This window comes from Lytechinus pictus, chromosome 9 (genome assembly GCF_037042905.1).
Source record: "Lytechinus pictus isolate F3 Inbred chromosome 9, Lp3.0, whole genome shotgun sequence".
Taxonomy (NCBI): Eukaryota; Metazoa; Echinodermata; class Echinoidea; order Temnopleuroida; family Toxopneustidae; genus Lytechinus; species Lytechinus pictus.
In genome coordinates this window covers 25,006,394-25,028,705 of record NC_087253.1, presented here as the reverse complement: position 1 = coordinate 25,028,705, position 22,312 = coordinate 25,006,394, and the positions used below count along the sequence as shown (strand labels likewise).

The window sequence follows — 22,312 nt, the reverse complement described above, 5'->3', positions numbered from 1 at the left end:
ATTCTCGGAGCGAAAAGGATTAGCGTTGAAAATTTATCTCGATTTCTTTTTTTTGGCGGGGGGGGGGGGGGCGACTGACAAAAGATGAGTAGGCCTACCGTTTTTCCTCCACATCCAGATTCATTTTTATCCTTATATAGGCGCCCCATTTATTAGACGGAAAATTGCCAATTCGTCTATACTGCCAACCCGTCCACTCATCACATGGTCTGCCTTCATTTAGTCTATTGCCATTCCATCCATCGACATCTTATTTTGGTCCAATAACCATTTGGTCCAATCATCACTTCGTCTAATCACCAGTTCGTCTATGACCATTTCGTCTCATAACCATCTGGTTTAATATCCATTTATCAGTATATATTTTCATTCATTTCGCCCAATTAATTAACACCTTGTCTAATTAATTAGACCAAATGCATATGGACTAAATGGCTATTGGACCAACTGGTTATTATACGGAATGGTGAGTTGACAAAATGGCAATTTGACCATGATTAGACCATGTGGATAATGGACGAACTGATGGTAGACCAAATGATAGTATAGACGGTTATTAGACGAATTGGCATGAATGAAAGCAGCCCCGAGTGATCCAAGGGATTGGTAAATTAATACTCTATTTTTATTCGGGCCGACAGAGAGGTCACAGGAATCGCAGAGCTGGGGAACTGAAGGGGGGGGGGGGTCTTGCATGCATCCCGGTGTGGGGGTCTTGAGTCTCCTAGTCCACTTTTCACTTCTTTCATTAAATGCTGAAAAAGCAATAGTACAAAGAGGGTGATTACTACATTCTTAATAAACAGTGTCTAACTTAAAATCTGCCAACTAGCTGTTACTTGTCTAAAAAGCAAAATTGAAGGCAAAAGAGGAAGGGAACGTAAAAGGAAAAGCTGGCTTGTAAATATTGAAGAGATGACAGGCAGATAGGTAAACGAATGCTGCAAGATACCACTGGACAGAGACAGATGGAAAACCATGACATCTAACCTCTTTAAAGAGAAGGAACAGCGGTAAGGTAAGATAAAACAAAAACATATATATAATGTACTGATACCCATAAAAGGTAAGGTGATAATGCATTGATACCCATTTCCTTTTATCTGTTTCAATTTATTATATATATTTACAATGATACTCAGTATTTCTTACATAATTATCATACTATCAGACAATTCACATAATCTTATAAATCATTAGACAAAATTGCACTTTACAACACGGCATGGGAATCGGGAGTACCCAAAAAAAAAAATTCTGGAGAGATGCTGCGTGTATCATTCTCCATAGGCAGCACACTCAGGTATTGTGGAAGATGTGTAAAGATGGAACAATCATAGAGCTATTACAATTGCTATTGTAATAGCTCTGTGGAACAATGTTACAAAAATACCGTCACTCATTCTGTAGTGAAACTTTTTTTTTTTTTGCTGTTCAAATTTCTCGGGACCAATTTGATCTGCATTTCGTAGCGGAAACCTCTCTTTTTTTTGCTTTTCAAATTTACATCAGCACCCCCAGAATAAAAAATCATTCCCAGGGCCCTGCATTACAACAAAATGGAATCCGGTAAGGACTGAACAGACCCTTCAGGGAAAAAAAGAAGGAAGCACATTCATTTGTATTTCATTGAAAATATATATCTATTCAAAATTACACATGCATGTATTGTATATCAAGAATGTAACACAAAAAAAAAATAGAATTTGAAAGTTGTTGCTTGCTCTGAGGTATTTTATTAGCACAAGATGGCAAATAGGGGGGGGGGGGGGTCAGTGTTGACGTGAGGGTCTTTTGTGGGGGGGTCTTAAAATTAACCAAAGGTTGGTTTTTACATTTTTTTCACTGTTAAAAACACCTGATTTTACAGAAAAAAGAAGATTTTGCAGAAAGCAATAACAGAATCATTCTGTAAATTCATAAAACAGGAATTTTTCTGCAATTTAACAGAACAGGTCTGTTTAAAAAGGGGAAAAGGGTTTTTTTATTTAAGGAAATGTGTAAAGTTACATACACCAAATACCGATTTCCTGTAATTTTACATGATATAATTTAAGATTGCGTAAGGTTACAGGTGTTCTCGAGACTCTGCTGCAGGAACTTCTTTTGTTTTAAGGATAAATTTTCTAACAGTGTAGGACCAAATATCTCTCTCCCTCTTCTATGTCTATTTGTTTTCCCCCTTATCCATATTTTATTCCCATTTAATTATTTTCTTGTTAACCCCTCTCACCATGACGTCACTACCAGGCCCTCTTGTCCAATATCAAAATACCCTGACGTCACCTTGACTTGCATGACCCTGGTATCTCTTTCCTGTTAATTTTCTAACAGTGTAGGACCAAATATCTCTCTCCCTCTTCTATGTCTATTTGTTTTCCCCCTTATCCATATTTTATTCCCATTTAATTATTTTCTTGTTTACCCCTCTCACCATGAGTCACTACCAGGCCCTCTTGTCCAATATCAAAATACCCTGACGTCACCTTGACTTGCATGACCCTGGTATCTCTTTCCTGTTCTCCACCTTTTCCCATTTTCCATCAATGTTTTTCATTTTAAACAAATCAGTTCTTTTATAGGGACCATTTCGGGCCGGTGGCCCTCTCAGACCCGCCCCTTCCATGACCCCTATTTAGAGGGCAACTGACTCATTAACCTGTTGGCTGCTGAATTCTATAATTCCCATAGACTTTGCACGGGAGATCATCTAATCCAGCAGGCAGTGAGTTAATGGACTTGTCAAATGGTAGATTGCATGTCAAGATCAGGTCTTGATGATATTGCAGAAGCCATCTGACCAGGATCTGACTGATTAACATATAACTGCTGAATTCTGTAATTCCCGTAGACTTTGCACGTGGATCATCTAATCCAGTAGGCACTGGGTTAGTGGACTTGGTAAATGGTATATTGCATAATCAGGTCTTGATGATATTGCAGAAGCCATCTAACTGATTAACCCATTGACTACTGAATTCTATAATTCCCATAGACTTTGTACGGGGACTATCTAAATCCACTAGGCAGTGGGTTAATGGGCTTGGTAGGTTAGTTCTTGATGATATTGCAGAGTTCTTGCGGGGAGACGTTCCCACCAGTGACGACAGCTACAACCTTCTTGTCCACCACATCGGGTACCTTGCCGAATAGAACCGCTCCGAAGGCTGCAGCACCTGCCGGTTCCACAACCAATCCGGCCTGGTAGAGATGAGTGACTGCGGTGATTATCTCTTCCTCGCTCAACAGAAGGATGTCTTCGACGAACTCTTCGACGTGGCGGAAGGCATTCGAACCTAGTGAGGGGGTAGGATATAAAACATACATGAGTATATATTATACAGGGATATAGTGGTCACTGGTGTATATCTGATGGGGGCTGGAATGACCCCTACATCAGAGGCCGCCGAAATGGGAGGGGGGTTCATCCCCCCCTTTTTTCTAAAACCGTGTACAAAAACGTAAAAATAGTGACCACCCGACTGTGATGTTTTTGCATGATCAGCCCCCCCTTTGACTCAGCCCCCAATTTTCTTAACCGTTCCGCGGCTCTTGCAGAAGGCCTATTAACGAAGAAAAAAATATAATCAAAAAAAGGAGAGGAAAGGAAAAAGGGTAGAATATGATATCATTTTCTGAAAGTAAAAATCTCTCACAAAATTAGAAGTTTTTAAGTTTTATTAAAAAAGGGGCAAAATTTTCGTTCTCTCACTACTTTTTTTAAAGGAACTTGCCCCACATGCCATACTGTGCCCCTCTTTTTTTTTTACTCATTACGCAACTGACAGGGACAGCATATGCACTTGATATCAAAGGTCATGGGTTCGAATCCCATCGCAGGGCGGCTTAGATAAGGACGACGGCACAGGTCAGCCATTCCCAGTAATATTTCACGGAGAAGAAAAGAGAGGTTGTATTACTACGGGTTTTATAAACAGAATACAAATCTTTTTTTTTTTAGATCATATAAGATGAGCGGGAAAAGAAGCATAATTACTCAAAATCTGAATGTTTTTATGGAAATGTGAAAATAAACTTTGAGCTTTGCATACAAAAAGTGAAATCGTACCTGCGAACGGAGGAGATAATCCCGAAGCGATAGAGTGTACATTTGGATCTGTGACTGGTTTACCAGATTGTTTGCTCTTGAACATGCAACAAGCTGGTGTAAAAATAAAATCGTAAAATGAAATACAATTCAACAGAGTCAGAATCAATGCCCGGGCATCTTTTACTTCAAATAATCAATATCAACGAAAAAATCAAGTATAATAGATTTGGAACAATCATCATCACCATCATTAACACGAGATTTCGGACCTGTTGCATGAATATTACTTCTTTTTTACTGGAGTGCTATTGGAGTGGAGGATGGTGGCAATTGACCCCAAAAGTTCAATAACCATTAGAAAAGAAGGAAAGGGAAAAGAGTAAAAATCATATGTTGTCAAAGTCTATAACGAAATTCGATTTTCGTTGTAAAAAAAGGCAAAATTTTCGCCATGCCACTTTTTTAATTTGTTATATGCCATGCTGTCCCTCAAGATTCTTTAGCATCGTTCATGTTGTTAGCAAGGAAACAGAGATGGTATATGGTGATATGAGGGGAACATCAAATACCTTGTTCCGGTTCGACCCCATAGATCCTTGTGTGAGATTTGCCTGAACGTTTCACAGCAGCGGCTATTCCAGCCAGTAGACCTCCTCCCCCGCAGCATACAACGATCACATCGGGATCTGGAATGTCTTCAAGGATCTCTAAACCCACGCTAAAGGGGGAGGGAGTAAGAAAAAGAAAAGTAACTGTTTTGGGACAAAAATAATGCGTCCTATAACCGTCTCTTGATAGCAATAATTATGACAAAGGACGCCATAGAGATGAAAAGGAGTAAAATTAATGGAGGGGTTGTGAGAAAGAAAGGATTTTTTTTTACAGAGTCTGTCATTGCAACAATACCTTCATATTTCCAAATTGAATTTAATTCATATTCGTGTGGGTAGGGGCGACCATCTTTTATTACTTTTTTCTAAACGAAAAAAGTAGCGAAAAATTGAGACACAAAAATGAGAGAAAAAAAGGTCTGCATGGGCGGTGTAACTCGGGAATTATATAAATCAAAGCTATAATGTATATATTGGGACGATCCACATGCTTTAAAACCAACCCCTCCCTTATATACAAATTTTAACATTTCTCCTGTCATAAATAGGCCTAATAATAGAAGGCAAGACCATATCCTATTATTTTCTCTTTTTTATCATCATTTTTGTTATAATGTTGTACATGCATGCTTTTTTTAACTCGTAAAATTTTAACTATCCTTTTTATTATTTGCTTTTGTATAGACTTAAGGTATTTTCGATGCAAGCTCTTTTATTGTTTATTTAAATAGTCAAAGTATTTAATTGTTTTTACCCATATTCAGTGTCATTTCTTTATCTTTGCTTTATATTATTCAGTATTATACAGTATTAATATGTTTTGTTAGTAAATTTGGACGCATTTATGCAATGTCTTGATGCATTGTTTATCATATGGGCCCCGATGAAAACCAACAAAATTGACTCGGGCTATATACCCTTTTTAAGTATGCGAAATAGATAGATAAAAAATACCCTTATTATTAAACTGAGAAAAAAACCATCACAGATATTGCCCTTATAAAAATATACTGGGGCCGCCCCTGTTTTTCAAACCCATGCACGCTACGCCATCGATGACATAAATTACCTTCCATGCCCACAGATCAAATTAAAATCATCAAATGGGTGAAGATAATGCATGCCTTCATTTGTTACGTAACCATCAACACGAGGCTGGAGTTCTCTGGTGGGAACGCGCTCAACTTCTGTTCCATAACTCTGAAATTCATATAGGCAGACGAAAAAATACAAAGACAATTTTACGGATTTTTCAAAGAAATCAGTACAAAATAGAGCATACTTGATTATCCTTATATAATTCTCCTCTTTTTATTCTAGTCTTAATACCCCCATTTGCAGTGGCGTACAGATCGGGGGGGGGGGGGCGGGGGGGGGGTTCATGGGGCGCTCCCCCAAAAAAAAATCAAAACAAAAAAAAGAGAGAAAAGGGTGAAATATATTATTTATCAAATCTATCAAGAAATTGGATTTTGTAAAAAAAAAAATCAAAATATTTGCTCGCTCGCAAATTAATATTTTTTCCTGATATACGCCATATCTGCCCACTCAAAGTTTTCACTGCCTATTTGACAAAATAAAAAATAGCGATGGTGATACCCCCTATATATATCCCTGTGGTATCGCACATATTTTACTTAAAGATTATCGCCCTTTTTTTTCATTCCTACCCTCATAATTTCTTCCCTGACCCTCGGCGCAGTCTCAGGCATGAGGACTCTTGACTTCAGGCCCCTTTGTTTCATCGCATATGAGAACGCCTTCCCATAATTCCCTGCTGACATTGTAATGATTTCCTGTTGCACAGATTCGGGGATGTGAGCCACTTGATTTGCAAGACCTCTAACCTTGAATGACCCTGGTCAAAGGTGAGAATAAAATGAATCAAGATCTCAAAGATTTTTTATTTTAGGGAAATGAAATAATAAATAATACATTCGTCAATCGTCATCACTTGCGATATAAAATTATGTAGACGATTATTGTTTTCAATGGCAAAAAGAAGCTGCTGAAAACTGCTTATCTAATAAAAGAGCCAATGGAGTAAATTAGAAAGTCAAAAAGGGGCCTAAGCTTTCGATCCTAGCAGAATCTTCGTCGGAGATTCTGCTAGGATCGAAAGCTTAGGCCCCTTTTTGACTTTCTGATTATTGTTTTCGAAATAAAGTTTGATATAAATATCCATCCATTAATTTTAGTAGATCTTGTCAAGTAGATTGTTTTTTCTAACAACAGAAATGGGGAAAATTGGGAGTTTTTGTGTAAGCTTATAAACATAATATTATATTGGGTCTAATATACTTTTGCTTTTTCCAAATTTGAACTGAACTGAAAAGCAATAAAAAAAATAAGATTAAATGCTGGGTCAGTTATGCATTATGATGTTATAAATTCGAGGGTTTTTTATATTTAGGTATAGGTTTATAACCATCGCTACAGTTTATGATCCGTCAGAACCTACCTGTTGTTTGTGTATTTTCAAGCTTAAGACTCAGGTTGCATGCTAGATCAAGTCTAAGCCATTCTTGAGCATTGTGTACCAATGGAGTTCGAACGCAGAGGGCGCTCTCTTGCACGACCTTGGTGGCTTTCTGAATATCTTCTAGGGTTGCCAAAGGAGAGTCTGGATTATACTTCTGCATGTTGGACCTCTATCCTGTAAAAAAAAGACCTATATAATTATGATGCATTAGATCTTGTCATGATTGAATGATTGATTCATCCTAATTCAGTTAGAAATTGTATTCATTCATTCATTCATTCAATCATTCATTCATTCATTCATTCATTCATTCATTCATTCATTCATTCATTTATTCATCCATTCATTCATTCATTCATTCATTCATTCATTCATTCATTCATTCATTCATACATTCATTCATTAATTCATTCATTTATTCATCCATTCATTCATTCATTCATTTATTCATTCATTCATTCATTCATTCATTCATTCATTCATTCATTTATTCATTCATTCATTCATTCATTCAATCATTCATTCATTCATTCATTCATTCATTCATTTATTCATTAATTCATTAATTCATTTATTCATCCATTCATTCATTCATTCATTCATTCATTAATTCATTCATTTATTCATCCATTCATTTATTCATTCATTTATTAATTAATTCATTAAGCTAAATGAACTTTATGAATCGCAAATTATTTTATTCATGTACAAATATTTCAATTTAAATTCTATTTTTCCATCTTGTTTTAATACTTATTTTATATTTAATAGCAGTATAAATAATTATGTAACGAGAAATTCAAACAAATTATATATACCGTTCTTTCGTTATACGCTTTCTAAATCTACAATTCGTTATAAAGGACCAAACTTGTGGAATAATTTACCCGATACTTTAAAATTATCTGTTACATTCTCATCATTGAAACGTAGATTGAAACAAAACCAACTGTCTACTTATAGTTAATAATTCCAACTGCCTATCTGAGGGGGGGGGGGGGTTGATTTCGATGTGTTCGTGTCTGTTTTGTTTGTTTGTTTTTTGGCCACTATTCAATTTGTGTTTTTAATCGTACCATAATGTAGTAATCAAGGGATTCGGCTTTGACAGGTCAATGGCCTTTCTGACTTCCTACATCCGCTACATTTTATTTTCATTTCTTTTATATTTTGACAATTTTTTATCGTTTATACTGTGATTTAAATTATTGTACTCCTTTGTTGTTGTATACTTGTACATATGATTTTAAAGGATGTCAAATAAATGAATTGAATTGAAAAAATTGAATTGAATTGAATTGAATTCATTCATTCAATCATTCATTCATTCATTCATTCATTCATTCATTAATTAATTAATTCATTCATTCATTCATTCATTCATTCATTCATTCATTAATTCATTCATTTATTCATCCATTCATTCATTCATTCATTCATTCATTCATTCATTCATTCATTCATTCATTCATTTATTCATCCATTCATTCATTCATTCATTCATACATTCATTCATTAATTCATTCATTCATTCATTTATTCATCCATTCATTCATTCATTAATTTATTAATCCATTCATTCATTCATTCATTCATTCATTCATTCATTCATTCATTCATTCATTCATTCATTCACCCATTCATTCAATTCATTCATTCATTCATTCATTCATACATTCATTCATTCATTCATTCATTCATTCATTCATTCATTCATACATTCATTCATTAATTCATTCATTTATTCATCCATTCATTCATTCATTCATTTATTCATTCATTCATTCATTAATTAATTCATTCATTTATTCATCCATTCATTAATTCATTCATTCATTCATACATTCATTCATTTATTTATTAATCCATTCATTCATTCATTCATTCATTCATTCATTTATTCATTCATTCATTCATTAATTCATTCATTCATTTATTCATCCATTCATTAATTCATTCATTCATTCATACATTCATTAATTAATTAATTAATTAATTCATTCATTCATTCATTCATCCATTCATTCATTTATTAATCCATTCATTCATTCATTCATTCATTCATTCATTCATTCATTCATTCACTCATTCATTCAATTCATTCATTCATTCATTCATTCATTCATTCATTCGTTCAATTCATTCATTCATTCATTCATTCATTCATTCATTCATTCATTCATTCATTCATTCATTTATTAATCTATTCATTCATTCATTCATTCATTCATTCATTCATTCATTCATTCATTCATTCATTCATTCATTCTTTTTTTCTCTATCCTGTCACAGGCCTGTACCACTCTCCCAAGAATCTTTTCTTTATATATATATATATACACAACAAAAAAAAGTACATGTAAGTCCCCCCTTGAACAAACATCAATAATTTCCGAACCAATGCGAGTTTTTGATATATTTTTACATGAGCATGTAGGTAATTTTATAAGCTACCCTCTGAGTAAATGTTATGGACGTATTTTACGTCATGCTTCAGTGAGCACCGTCAGAAGGCAAAAATGTCACTTTTCAAAAGTCACAAGCCAAAAATCATGACTTTGATTCCATTTTATTGGAACTAATTCCACATTCTCATCATGAAAAATAGTCAGAAGGCTTGTAAAATGTACTTTCTAAAAGACGATACAATTTTTTTGGCTAAATTTCACGGTTGAATAAACACAAGTCCAAATTTGCTATAATTGGATTTTTTACACATTTTCATCAATAAAAATGATAGAATATGATGACAGTTATTTTTGGGAAGAGTATCTTTAACAATATTCATCGTTTCACGGTTCAATGAACATTTATTGGAAACAAAAAATACGATTTTCAAATATCATAGGCAAGTATTGTTTCATTTTGGTAACTGAAACTGATCTTTTATCAACATGTTCGTTATGTTCATGACTATGAGGCGCCGAATGTACCAATATTATATAGAACAATTATTTGTTATATAATCATTATTTATTAAATAATAACTATTATTTATATATAATTTACATTTTATTTGTAAATAACTACTATTATATAAAATATCATTTCTAATTATTTATATATAATTCCAAGTAATACTTCATTATTTGTAAATAATAATAGTTCGACATTCCATTATTTATAAATAATGATTATTTGTTTTTCATTATTTATAAATAATGATTATTTGTTTTTCATTATTTATAAATAATGATTATTTGTTTTTCATTATTTATAAATAATGATTATTTGTTTTTCATTATTTACAAATAATGATTATTTGTTTTTCATTATTTATAAATAATGATTATTTGTTTTTCATTATTTATAAATAAGTATTATTTGTTTTTCATTATTTATAAATAATGATTATTTGTTTTTCATTATTTACAAATAATGATTATTAGTTTTTCATTATTTATAAATAATGATTATTTGTTTTTCATTATTTATAAATAATTTGTTGAGTTTTCCATTATTTATAAATAATGATTATTTGTTAAATAATGAAAACGTCTACTTCATTATTTATAAATAATTTTTTCGAGTGCACCATTATTCTCATTATTTATAAATAATCATTATTTAATGTTCGAGTTTTCCATTATTTATAAATAAAGATTATTTGTTAAATAATGAAATATCTACTTCGATCATTATTTATAAATAATAATTTTGTTTCAATATCCCATTATTTATAAATAATCATTATTTATAAACAATTTTTACAGTTTGCCATTATATACAAATAATCATTATTTATATACAAATAACCATTATTTATTAAATAATGCCATTATTTATTAAATAATGCCATTATTTATTAAATAATGGAAAACTCGCTATAACATGCAAATGTGGGACCGCCCATGATATGAATATTCATGATGCGATTTCCTTTTTCGTGATTTTTCTTCACGAATTTTTGTCCATTTCCTCTTCAAAATGACATTTCTTGAAGCAATTTTCTAGGGATATGGTCTGATTGTAATATTCTTCATTTTCTATATAACTTCGTCTTCGTAGAAATATCAAAAAGTGTAATTTTATACGATTTTTCCTACAGTTCACAATCCCCATAGGCGCGCGTGTACGGTAGGGACAACCGGTGAATCGACGGAGTGCTCTTCATCGAAATACTACTTTGGTTGGTCCCCGGAAGTGGCGGGCGGAATTTAGCCCGAATCCTCGATGGAAGTCGATCAAGTGCATATGAGCTGAGAGAGTGAAATATCAGTGTACTTGTACAGGCCCTTCTACTTTTTATAAATATTTCTTGTTGCTTTTTTTGTTAAGTTAATTTTTCCTGGTGTAGAGATAAGTTTCAGTTCTAATAATGCACTTCAAATACATTTTGGAGTGTCTGTTTGAGGCGTTTGGGGCGATTTCACCCTGGCCCCAAAATGCTCGCAAATACAATACGGGGGCATGATGACCCCTAAATTTTTAAAAACTTATTTTTCTATTGAAAATTATCACAAAATTCACCAAAAGTGTGCACGAAAGCCTTCGTATTTCACTTTTACAACTCCAAAAAGTGCCCAAATGACAAGCTTGGTCGCTTCGCTGTCGCTTTCAACTTGAGAACGTTTACGCGTCTGCTTCGATATATCCCCCCCCCCTCCTCCGAAAGAAATTCTGTATACGGCCATGCTCTAAAGAGCCTGGCACATTGATTTATGTATACTTTCATTTTCATTATTTTTTATCTCATTATCAACATGGCCTTACGCATAATTTTTTCCAGGGGGGGCGGGGCCGGAGCATGACGCGCGTAAACTTTCTCAAAAAAATCTTGAAAGCGAGACAGCCACGGGACCAAGCCCAAATGACAAGCTTGGTCGCTTCGCTGTCTCGCTTTCAACTTGAGAACGTTTACGCGCGTCTGCCCCCACCCCCCGAAAGAAATTATGTGAACGGCCATATGCTCAAAAGAGCATATGGCACATTGATTTATTTGTACTTTTCATTTTCATTATTTTTATCACATTATCATCATGGCCTTACACATAATTTTTACCGGGGGGGGGGGGGGGGGGGAGCAGCTAGGACGCGCGTAAAGTTTCTCAAAAAAATCTTGAAAGCGAGACAGCGACGCGACCAAGCTCAAATGACAAGCTTGGTCGCTTTGCTTTTTCAAGATTTTTATGAGAAAGTTTACGCGTGTCCTGCTCCCCCCACCCCCCCCCCCCCCGGAAAAAATTATGCATAAGGCCATGATGATAATGAGATAAAAATAATGAAAATGAAGTATACATAAATCAATGTGCCAGGCTCTTTAGAGCATGGCCGTATACAGAATTTCTTTCGGAGGAGGGGGGGGGGGGGGAAGCAGACGCGTAAACGTTCTCAAGTTGAAAGCGTCGACACAGCGAAGCGACCAAGCTTGTCATTTGGGCACTTTTTGGAGTTTTAAAAGTGAAATACGAAGGCTTTCGTGCACACTTTTGGTGAATTTTGTGATAATTTTCAATAGAAAAATACCCAGGTAACAAGCCAACGTTGGCTCCACGTTGGAAACTTGAAAGTCGTTGGACGTTGGGAAAACTTGATGGATTAACGTTGAATCGACGTTGGAAACTAGTTTGATGGAAAGATGATGGACAATCAACAATGACACGACGTTGGCAACGTTGGAAACTTGTTAGTCGGAGAGTTGTTGGACAGTCGACAATGTCACAACGTTGGAAACACGTTTGATTGGATAGTTGTTGAACAGCCAGCAAAGGCACAACGTTGGCAACGTTGGAAACTAGTTCGCTGGAAAGTTGTTGAACAACCGACAATGGCACAACGTTGACAAAGTTGGAAACTAGTTTGTTGGAGATTTGTTGGACGGTCGACAATGGCACAACGTTGGAGACTAGTAAGTTGGAGAGTTGTTGGACAGTCGACAATGTCACAACGTTGGAGACACGTTTGATTGGATAGTTGTTGACATCCAGCAAAGACACAACGTTGGCAACGTTGGAAACTAGTTCGCTGGAAAGTTGTTGAACAATCAACAATGACACGACGTTGGCAACGTTGGAAACTTGTTAGTTGGAGAGTTGTTGCAAGGACAGTCGACAATGGCACAACGATGGAAATTAGTAGGTTGGAGATTAGTTGGATAGTCGACGATGACACAAGGTTGGCAACGTTGGAAACTAGTTCGATGGAAAGTTGTTGAACAACCAACTATGGCACAACGTTGTCAAAGCTAGAAACTAGTTCGATGGAGATTTGTTGGATAGTCGACGATGGCACAACGTTGGAAACTGGTAGATTGGAGATTAGTTAGATAGTATACAATGACACAACGTTGATAAAGCTGGAAACTAGTTAGATGGAAAGTTGTTAAACAACTGACACTGGCACAACGTTGGAAACTGGTAGATTGGAGACAATAATAATAATTATAACATTTGTAGGGCGCTTAATACAGGTGTTTCTAAGCGCTCAGTTTTCTGCCTATCAACTAAATTACCGGGAAAAAAAAAAAAAAAAAAAAAAAAAAAAAAAAAAAAAAAAAAAAAAACCTTGATATATTCAAAGCAAAATTTAGATCAGTAGGATAGTCGACGATGACACAACGTTGGCAACGTTGGAAAGTTGTTGAACAACAGACAATGGCACAACATTGGAAACTAGTGTGTTGGAGATTTGTTGGACAGCCAACAACGTCACAACGTTGGAAACGCGTGTTTGATTGGATAGGACGGTGTTGAACAGCCAACAAAGGCACAGCGTTGACTACGTCGGAAACTAGTTCGATGGAGAGTTGCTGAACAACCGACAAAGGAACAACGTTGGAAACTATTTTCTTGGAGATTTGTTGGACAGTCGACAATGGCACAACGTTGACAAAGTTGGAAACTAGTTTGATGGAGAGTTGTTGAACAACGGACAATGGCACAACGTGGACAGCGTAATTGGAATAGTTTATTGGAGAGTTGTTGACAGTTAACATTGACACAATGTTGGAAACTATAGTTTGTTGGATATTTGTTTGACAGTCAACATAATATCCCGGCATAATATACACAGTGTTGAGAACGTTAGAAACTGGTTCATTGGAGAATTGATAATTGATAAAGTTGGCGGAGCAAGTCTGCATATGCCGACTTAACCCAAGACAAGACAAGACTACTCGCATAATTTCCAATGGGGCCAAGGGGGGGGGGGTCGATCAAGTAAGTTTGCTTGTCTATCCATGTCACCCTTGGTATCCCCCAGCAATAAGGGGAAAAGAAATCGAGAGAGAAGGAAAATAATGGGAAGGGAAAGAGGAACTAAAACTAAGTCTAAGGGGAAAACAAAAATAAAGATGGGGTAGAATAGAGAGGCTGCATGCACCTGGGGATGCAAATGTGTCGATTAATATAGAAAATAAAGAAGAAAAACAAGAAAAAAAAATGTAGTTCAAGACCAGAATTTCCAGAAACGCCCTCGTCGATCCTTTGCAGCTGGCAAGGCCTTTCACAGTAAGTACGAGATATGCCATAGGCCTACCGTCACATAACTAGAAGAAATTGAAGAAGGAAATACAAGCATCAAATGTGCCTATTTAAAAATACCATACTATTCTGATGCGCAGAATTAGTCGCGACGTCGGACTCCTTCTGTCATGTCTGTGTAGTCTGCTTCCTTCAATTTTGAACTTGAAGAATCTGGCAGAATTTGGACTGGATAGTGGATATAGATAAGTTAATTCCAGAATATCTAGTGATCTGGAACAGTACTTATAAGCTGTATATTTAGGACCTACAATCTACAGTTGAATTTTCTTTGCACTTGCAGATAATCGGTAACTGCAACCATTGATCCCCTCCGAAAGATCCCGGAGTCAGCTTCTGTGTGCGTACAGTCCGACGCTAGTATATTCGTGTACTGTAAGTAGTAGTAAAGTAGTACTTAACACCAGTCACTGCACAGTATAACATACTAACTAACCTCGTAATTAGCTTGTGTGAGTGACTAATACTAACCTCGCAATACGTGTGAGTGGGAACGAGTATGCGATACCAATGGCAAGGCAACAGTCATTGGATGATTTTCAAAATTCAAGTACAGTGTTGAAATCTGGTGTTGGTGTAACCCAGGCACCCAAGGGTTCATTACATGCCGCCGCGCACAGAAAAATCAAGCCATAGAAGTCGTGTGTTGTGGACCCAAGAAGTGAGATCCCAGCACGTGCGACCCACTAGTAAGAAATCCACTGCCAAACGCGGTTCGTGGTGCGAGGTTAGTATACTAATACTAACCTGGCAATACGTGTGAGTGTAACCCAGGGAGCTCCGACCCGCGCAGCGGGCCGGAGCCCAGGGGCTTACCGTGTAATTCACCATACCCACGGTAGTAGCGTGAAGTATGGTCTAAATAATTATCCGAATAAATAGTTAAAACAGAAATTAAGCACTTACCACGATTATATGGATGAAGGTCTAACGAGTGGCAGCTTCCTGACATCGAGGCACAGACTGGAACCTAAAAAAACGAAAAGTTCTGTCGCAGTAGCTCTCCTCTTTCAGAATTCAAAACAAAATGGCCGATTGAGACCGTAGCACTAGTGCATATAGACCATAGAGATGTATACTAATAACGCGTAATTAGTATACATCTCTATGATATAGACTTTGTCAAATTCGCGCATGCGCCCTACACCCTCGGTACCGGTCTCGAACGGCCATTTTGCTATGAATTCTGAAAGAAGGAGAGCTACCGCGACATAACTTTTTCGTTTTTTGAGGTTCCAGTCTGTGCCTCGATGTCAGGAAGCTGCCACTCGTTAGACCTTCATCCATATAATCGTGGTAAGTGCTTAATTTCTGTTTTAACTATTTATTCGGATAATTATTTAGACCATACTTCACGCTACTACCGTGGGTATGGTGAATTACACGGTAAGCCCCTGGGCTCCGGCCCGCTGAGCGGGCCGGAGCTCCCTGGGTTAGTGTTGGTGTTGTGACAACACCGTACTTGAATCAGGCTGGTGTTGAGATTGACCTCGGAAAATATGGTGTATTTCCGGCAGTTTGTGTTGAAGGCTGGTGTTGATTGTCATCTGCTGAACCCAACACTGCACTGTGGCTGCATGGTGTTGATGATCTACAAGCAATTTCCCCATTCAGCAACACCGACGTACCCCAGGGATTGGGAGAATCGTGATTTAAAGTTCAGTGTTGGTGTTGATGAACTGTAGCTTACGAACAGGGGGCGAACACGACGAACCATCTCCGTAAAATTATCTTTTACATTTAAGATGAGAGCAAATCATTAGAGTTTTAATACATTTCAATGAAAAATAATATTACGCTTGGTGTTGGAGCTCAGTTCAGCAGCCCTTTCACGCTCTCGACACCGTACACCGTACTTGAAATCACCCAAATGACTTGCTACCTGGCATTCCTGCCTTATTTATTATACGCTGCCTTGAATTGACTTGGTCGGTCCTGCCTGGCCTAGCCTGGACCGAGTGTTTTCCAACTGCAGTCAAACCTGTAGTTGCTATGTGAGGCATGCTACACTTGACGCTGAAATATCATTTAATAGTTATGGCACGAGCGAGACTAGGCCATGGCCATGCATATTGAGATATCAGTTGACTTCTATCTTAATCAAAAAGAGGCACTCTTTAGTTACAGTAGGCAGTAGCTACGTTACTCTGAGTGAGGCCAAGTTACGCGACCTCCTTTTTTGATTTTGTAAATACTGAGAGACTGCAATTACACATGTGAGTTTTTGTGATGATTACTGACGTTGCAATTGGCATTGCATACCGAGTCATTAAACAATTGTAGACAGAAACAGAGATTGCAACTCGCAAGAAAATGTAATACATCTTAATTTTTATTACATATGCATATGTTTTTTGGGTATTAGTCTTGTTTGAGAAAAAGAGGATGTCAAAAAAGTTTGAATGCTACAAAGGCCTCAATAAATATCACATGTAATTATCTTGATTTCTCTTAATTATGTGAAGAGACTTGTAACAGAAAGAATGAAAAGAAATGAATAGCTGTAATAATAGTTGTAATGTTTTTTGATAGAATCATGAACAGATTACAGATGATGATGGCACAGTGTTGAAAACTGTTTGATGGAGATGGCGCATCGTTGGATTTGTTTAGAATTAGACCAACAAAGAATCAACGTTACAACAACATTTAACCGATATTAGACAAACATTGAATCAACGTTTATGCCAACGTTGGACTAACATTGGACTAAAGTTGAATCAACTTTCCATCAACATTGGACCAACATTATACCAACGTTGGATCAACGTCACCCAACGTTGGACCAACATTGGACCAACGCTGCCATACCTGCCTCATCTGGACAATGATTATGCACTCATGAATATTCATTACATCAGTAAATGACCAAAATTTTAGGTAATATTGCTATAATAATTAGAGTATTTATGTTTATTCAATATTTCCACCATGAAAAGTTTCAGAAAAGTATGTGGCTCCATTACCATATCATATATAATCAAAACATATTATTCTAAGTGAAATATTCAAGGTTAAGTGTGGAAAATGATATTAACTGTATTCTGCCAAGTATAGCAAAGTTGCTCTATATATAGGAGTCAATGACAGGATACAGTGGATAGGTGTAGGATGATAGGAATAGGATATAGGATTAGGATGTAGGATTTTAGGATAGGATAAGACATATGATGATAAAGATTTGAGTGTACAGTTGTAATGGTGGACTTCACCTTGAAACCAATTAATGTTTTGTTAATTACTGCCATACGTTGGAATAACGTTGGAGCAATGTTGGAGCAACGTTGTGACAACGTTGTAACAATGTTGGAGCAATGTTGCCAGACAACGTTGGAGCATTGTTGCTGGACAGCGTTGAACCAACGTTGTAAACATAGTTGGACTGACGATGTATGCAAGTGCACGTCCATCGCTGCTTCAACGTTGCCCATCAACGTTGCAGCAACGCTGTTATTGATGACTCAGCCGACATTATACCAACGTTGGAGCATTGATGGTGGACAACGTTGAACTGACGTTGGAAATGTTGTTGGTCTGACGATGTATGGACGTGCACTTCTATCGATGATGCAACGTTGCTTACCAACGTTGTAGCAATGTTGTATTTGACTATTTAGCCAACATTGGATCAACGTTGCCAGACAACGTTGAAACATTGTTGCTGGACAACGTTGAACTAACGTTGGAAATGTTGTTGGTCTGACGATGTATGCGCGTGCACTTCTATCGATGATGCAACGTTGTGGCCTGCCAACGTTGAGGCAACGTTGGGAAAAGATTTCCCAACGTTGATCCAACGTTGGTCCAACGCTGTATTGTTACCTGGGTAAGTTTTTAAAAATTTAGGGGTCATCGATCATGCCCCCGTATTGTAGTTGCGCCGAGCATTTTGGGGTCAGGGTGTAATCGCCCCAAACGCCTCAAACAGACACTCCAAAATGTATTTGAAGTGCATTATTAGAACTGAAACTTATCTCTACACCAGGAAAAATTAACTTAACAAAAAAAGCAACAAGAAATATTTATAAAAAGTAGAAGGGCCTGTACAAGTACACTGATATTTCACTCTCTCACTCTCAGCTCATATGCACTTGATCGACTTCCATCGAGGATTCGGGCTAAATTCCGCCCGCCACTTCCGGGGACCAACCAACGTAGTATTTCGATGAAGAGCACTCCGTCGATTCACCGGTTGTCCCTACCGTACACGCGCGCCTATGGGGATTGTGAACTGTAGGAAAAATCGTATAAAATTACACTTTTTGATATTTCTACGAAGACGAAGTTATATAGAAAATGAAGAATATTACAATCAGACCATATCCCTAGAAAATTGCTTCAAGAAATGTCATTATGAAGAGGAAATGGACAAAAATTCGTGAAGAAAAATCACGAAAAAGGAAATCGCATCATGAATATTCATATCATGGGCGGTCCCACATTTGCATGTTATAGCGAGTTTTCCATTATTTAATAAATAATGGCATTATTTAATAAATAATGGCATTATTTAATAAATAATGGTTATTTGTATATAAATAATGATTATTTGTATATAATGGCAAACTGTAAAAATTGTTTATAAATAATGATTATTTATAAATAATGGGATATTGAAACAAAATTATTATTTATAAATAATGAAGTAGATATTTCATTATTTAACAATTAATACTTTATTTATAAATAATGGAAAACTCGAACATTAAATAATGATTATTTATAAATAATGAGAATAATGGTGCACTCGAAAAAATTATTTATAAATAATGAAGTAGACGTTTTCATTATTTAACAAATAATCATTATTTATAAATAATGGAAAACTCAACAAATTATTTATAAATAATGAAAAACAAATAATCATTATTTATAAATAATGAAAAACTAATAATCATTATTTGTAAATAATGAAAAACAAATAATCATTATTTATAAATAATGAAAAACAAATAATACTTATTTATAAATAATGAAAAACAAATAATCATTATTTATAAATAATGAAAAACAAATAATCATTATTTGTAAATAATGAAAAACAAATAATCATTATTTATAAATAATGAAAAACAAATAATCATTATTTATAAATAATGAAAAACAAATAATCATTATTTATAAATAATGGAATGTCGAACTATTATTATTTACAAATAATGAAGTATTACTTGGAATTATATATAAATAATTAGAAATGATATTTTATATAATAGTAGTTATTTACAAATAAAATGTAAATTATATATAAATAATAGTTATTATTTAATAAATAATGATTATATAACAAATAATTGTTCTATATAATATTGGTACATTCGGCGTCTCATACATGACCAATTAACATGCTTCAATGATTCAAAGGCGTTTAATTAAACATTCACGCTTGAATGAACATGTGGAATGTGATTAGCTCTTTTTTACGTTATTGGAAAAAATGTAACTTGTAACTGTGGATATCTGTCACAAACCTCCTTGCATGGTTCATTTGATTTGATTTTTATGAAAATTCCGATGTTTAATGCATCAGTGAGCACACAATATTCGAAAATTATGCAAATGAGAAGAAAGTTCAAGGCCTTGGCCCCACTCTGTACCGTATCGAATTGTTATTTTGGTGTGCGCGCCCTTTGGATAGTGTTACTCTGAAGCCATGTGCGAAGTTTCATGAAATAACTGTTGGCAGAAGTAACAAAAACCGTCCATTAAACAAACCCCTTATTTCATATTTGTTAAAATTTTGACTTCCTCTCTCATAGACTTGTGTACATTATGGGTGCACATGTTTAAGAATAAGTAACACCTTATTCAATATGGTGGAACTTTTTTTCAACGCTGTCTTTAGCAATGTCATTTGGCAGTAATGTTTATCAACCTATGGGCAGAATTCTGTGCAAAAATGAAATCGATTTGTTTATTTACGGTTGAGTGAGCACACATCAAAGTGAGAACATGGGCATTTTCAATGTCACAGACTCATTTTAAAGGGTAATAAGGTGAATATTAGGGGCAAATTTGGTTTGAAATGTGACTTTAATTGCTGTTGTTTTTATCATCCATCATTTCTTTCACCACACACTTACCGAACTTAACATTTTCATGGTTGAGCGAGCACATTCGAAAACTTAGAAATGAATACTCTTTATACTGCATAAATGTATTCTTTTCCTAACAATTTTTCATGATCAGTTTAATTTATGGACAAATCAGTGGTGGATCCAGAATTTAAGAATGGGGGAGGGGCCTATAATCGGGGGAGCCACCAACATTTTCAAATTTTAATATGACCTAACAAGTTGTCTAGGATACTACAAAAAAAAACCTATGATGATACGTCACAATACAGGGGCCGCGGAACGGTTTTCAAAGTGTGGGGGAGGGGCTGAGCCAAAAGTGTGGGGGGGGGGGGCTGACCATGCAAAAAATCACAATCGTATGGTAATTTTTACATTTTTGTACATGATTTTGGAAAAAGGGGCCCCCCACCCCCGCTTCCGCGGCCCCTGCGAAATTGTGCTCACTCAACCATGAACATACGATATCAAAATTGTGTGTGGAGTGGCTAAATGATGGATAGCAAAACAGCATAACACCATAAAATTCACCTAAAAACAACTTTTGCCCAACTTTGTATTTGCACAATCTGAAAAACGACTCTTGTGACTTTCAAAAATTGTCATTTTTAATTCAATCTTTAATTACTCATGCATGACTCAACCGATCAATCTCATTTTTCCCCAGGAGTTGCTTAATGAGTGTAGAAAACCACCTACGAAATATCATATCTCAAAATAACTCCGTTCAAAAGTTACAGCAATTTGATTTAGGGGGGACTTACTTTTTTTGTTGTGTATATGAAGTTATACATGTACTACAGCTTTGGCAACTCTTTTATATTTAAATATTGTGTGAAAGAAATGGATGAAGAGAACAATGGTAGGCGTAGCTTAAATCAAGGTTCCCCAGAGCTATCTACCCTATATATATATATATATATATATATATATATATATATATATATATATATGGGCGACAGGCACTCCCAATATGAGTATATAGGAACTATAATACAACTTACATTCACAGGTCGACCAAGGCAAGCTTATAAATCATGTGCGACAGGTATCTTGTTTCAAAAGGATAAACAACTTCTTTCTGAACTGGATCGTGCACTGTCTATTTTAAAAGCAAGTCCTTTATAACGACAATCCACAATTCCATATTACTGAATTATGTCTGAGATCACTGAATATATAATGACTGTATACTTACAGATAGGAATAAAACATTATATCGTCTCGAATGCTTGAACACGTTGAAATGCTTTTTTAGTAATTCCCAGGTATATAGTCGGGTCCAAAGTCTAATCATTTGTAATATGGGACCATTGATGGTTATACAGGCTGTCTAAGAAAAGAGAGAGAGAGTATATACGAGGGGGTTCATAATTACACTGTAAAAACGCTGTTTAAAATTTCAAGCAGGTTGTTTAAGCCCGTCTATGGCACGCTTATAGGGAATCAATTAAATATATATTTCACTTGAAAAAAATATGTTTCTCTTCCACTAAACCATTTCACTCAAAGAAATTTATATTTCACTTTTAAAAATGTATTCCACTTTTCAAAAAAATATGTTTCACTTTTCCAAAAAAATATATTTAACTTTTCAAAAAAATATATTTAAC

The 22,312-nt window shown here is 35.5% G+C and overlaps 1 protein-coding gene across 1 annotated transcript; it reads right to left on the bottom strand.

Moving 5' to 3' along the window:
• Positions 1 to 1,088: 1,088 nt before the first annotated feature.
• On the bottom strand, positions 1,089 to 21,907 carry LOC129268543 (L-threonine dehydratase catabolic TdcB-like). Its single transcript, XM_064104969.1, has 7 exons — positions 21,704 to 21,907; positions 7,124 to 7,313; positions 6,333 to 6,520; positions 5,732 to 5,862; positions 4,621 to 4,769; positions 4,070 to 4,162; positions 1,089 to 3,296 (listed from the first exon to the last, which is right to left on the bottom strand). The coding sequence occupies exons 2-7, from the start codon at positions 7,302 to 7,304 to the stop codon at positions 3,052 to 3,054; spliced, it is 987 nt and encodes a 328-aa protein (XP_063961039.1). The 5' UTR covers positions 7,305 to 7,313; positions 21,704 to 21,907; the 3' UTR covers positions 1,089 to 3,051.
• Between the last annotated feature and the right edge of the window lie 405 nt (positions 21,908 to 22,312).

Coding starts and splice junctions, on each gene's coding strand:
- LOC129268543 (XM_064104969.1), bottom strand. CDS start 7,304: ATGCAGAAGTATAATCCAGACTCTCCTTTGGCAACCCTAGAAGATATT. Junction 6,521..7,123: donor TGAAAATACACAAACAACAG/GTAGGTTCTGAC, acceptor ACCTTTGACCAG/GGTCATTCAAGGTTAGAGGT. Junction 4,770..5,731: donor TTGATCTGTGGGCATGGAAG/GTAATTTATGTC, acceptor CTCCCCCTTTAG/CGTGGGTTTAGAGATCCTTG.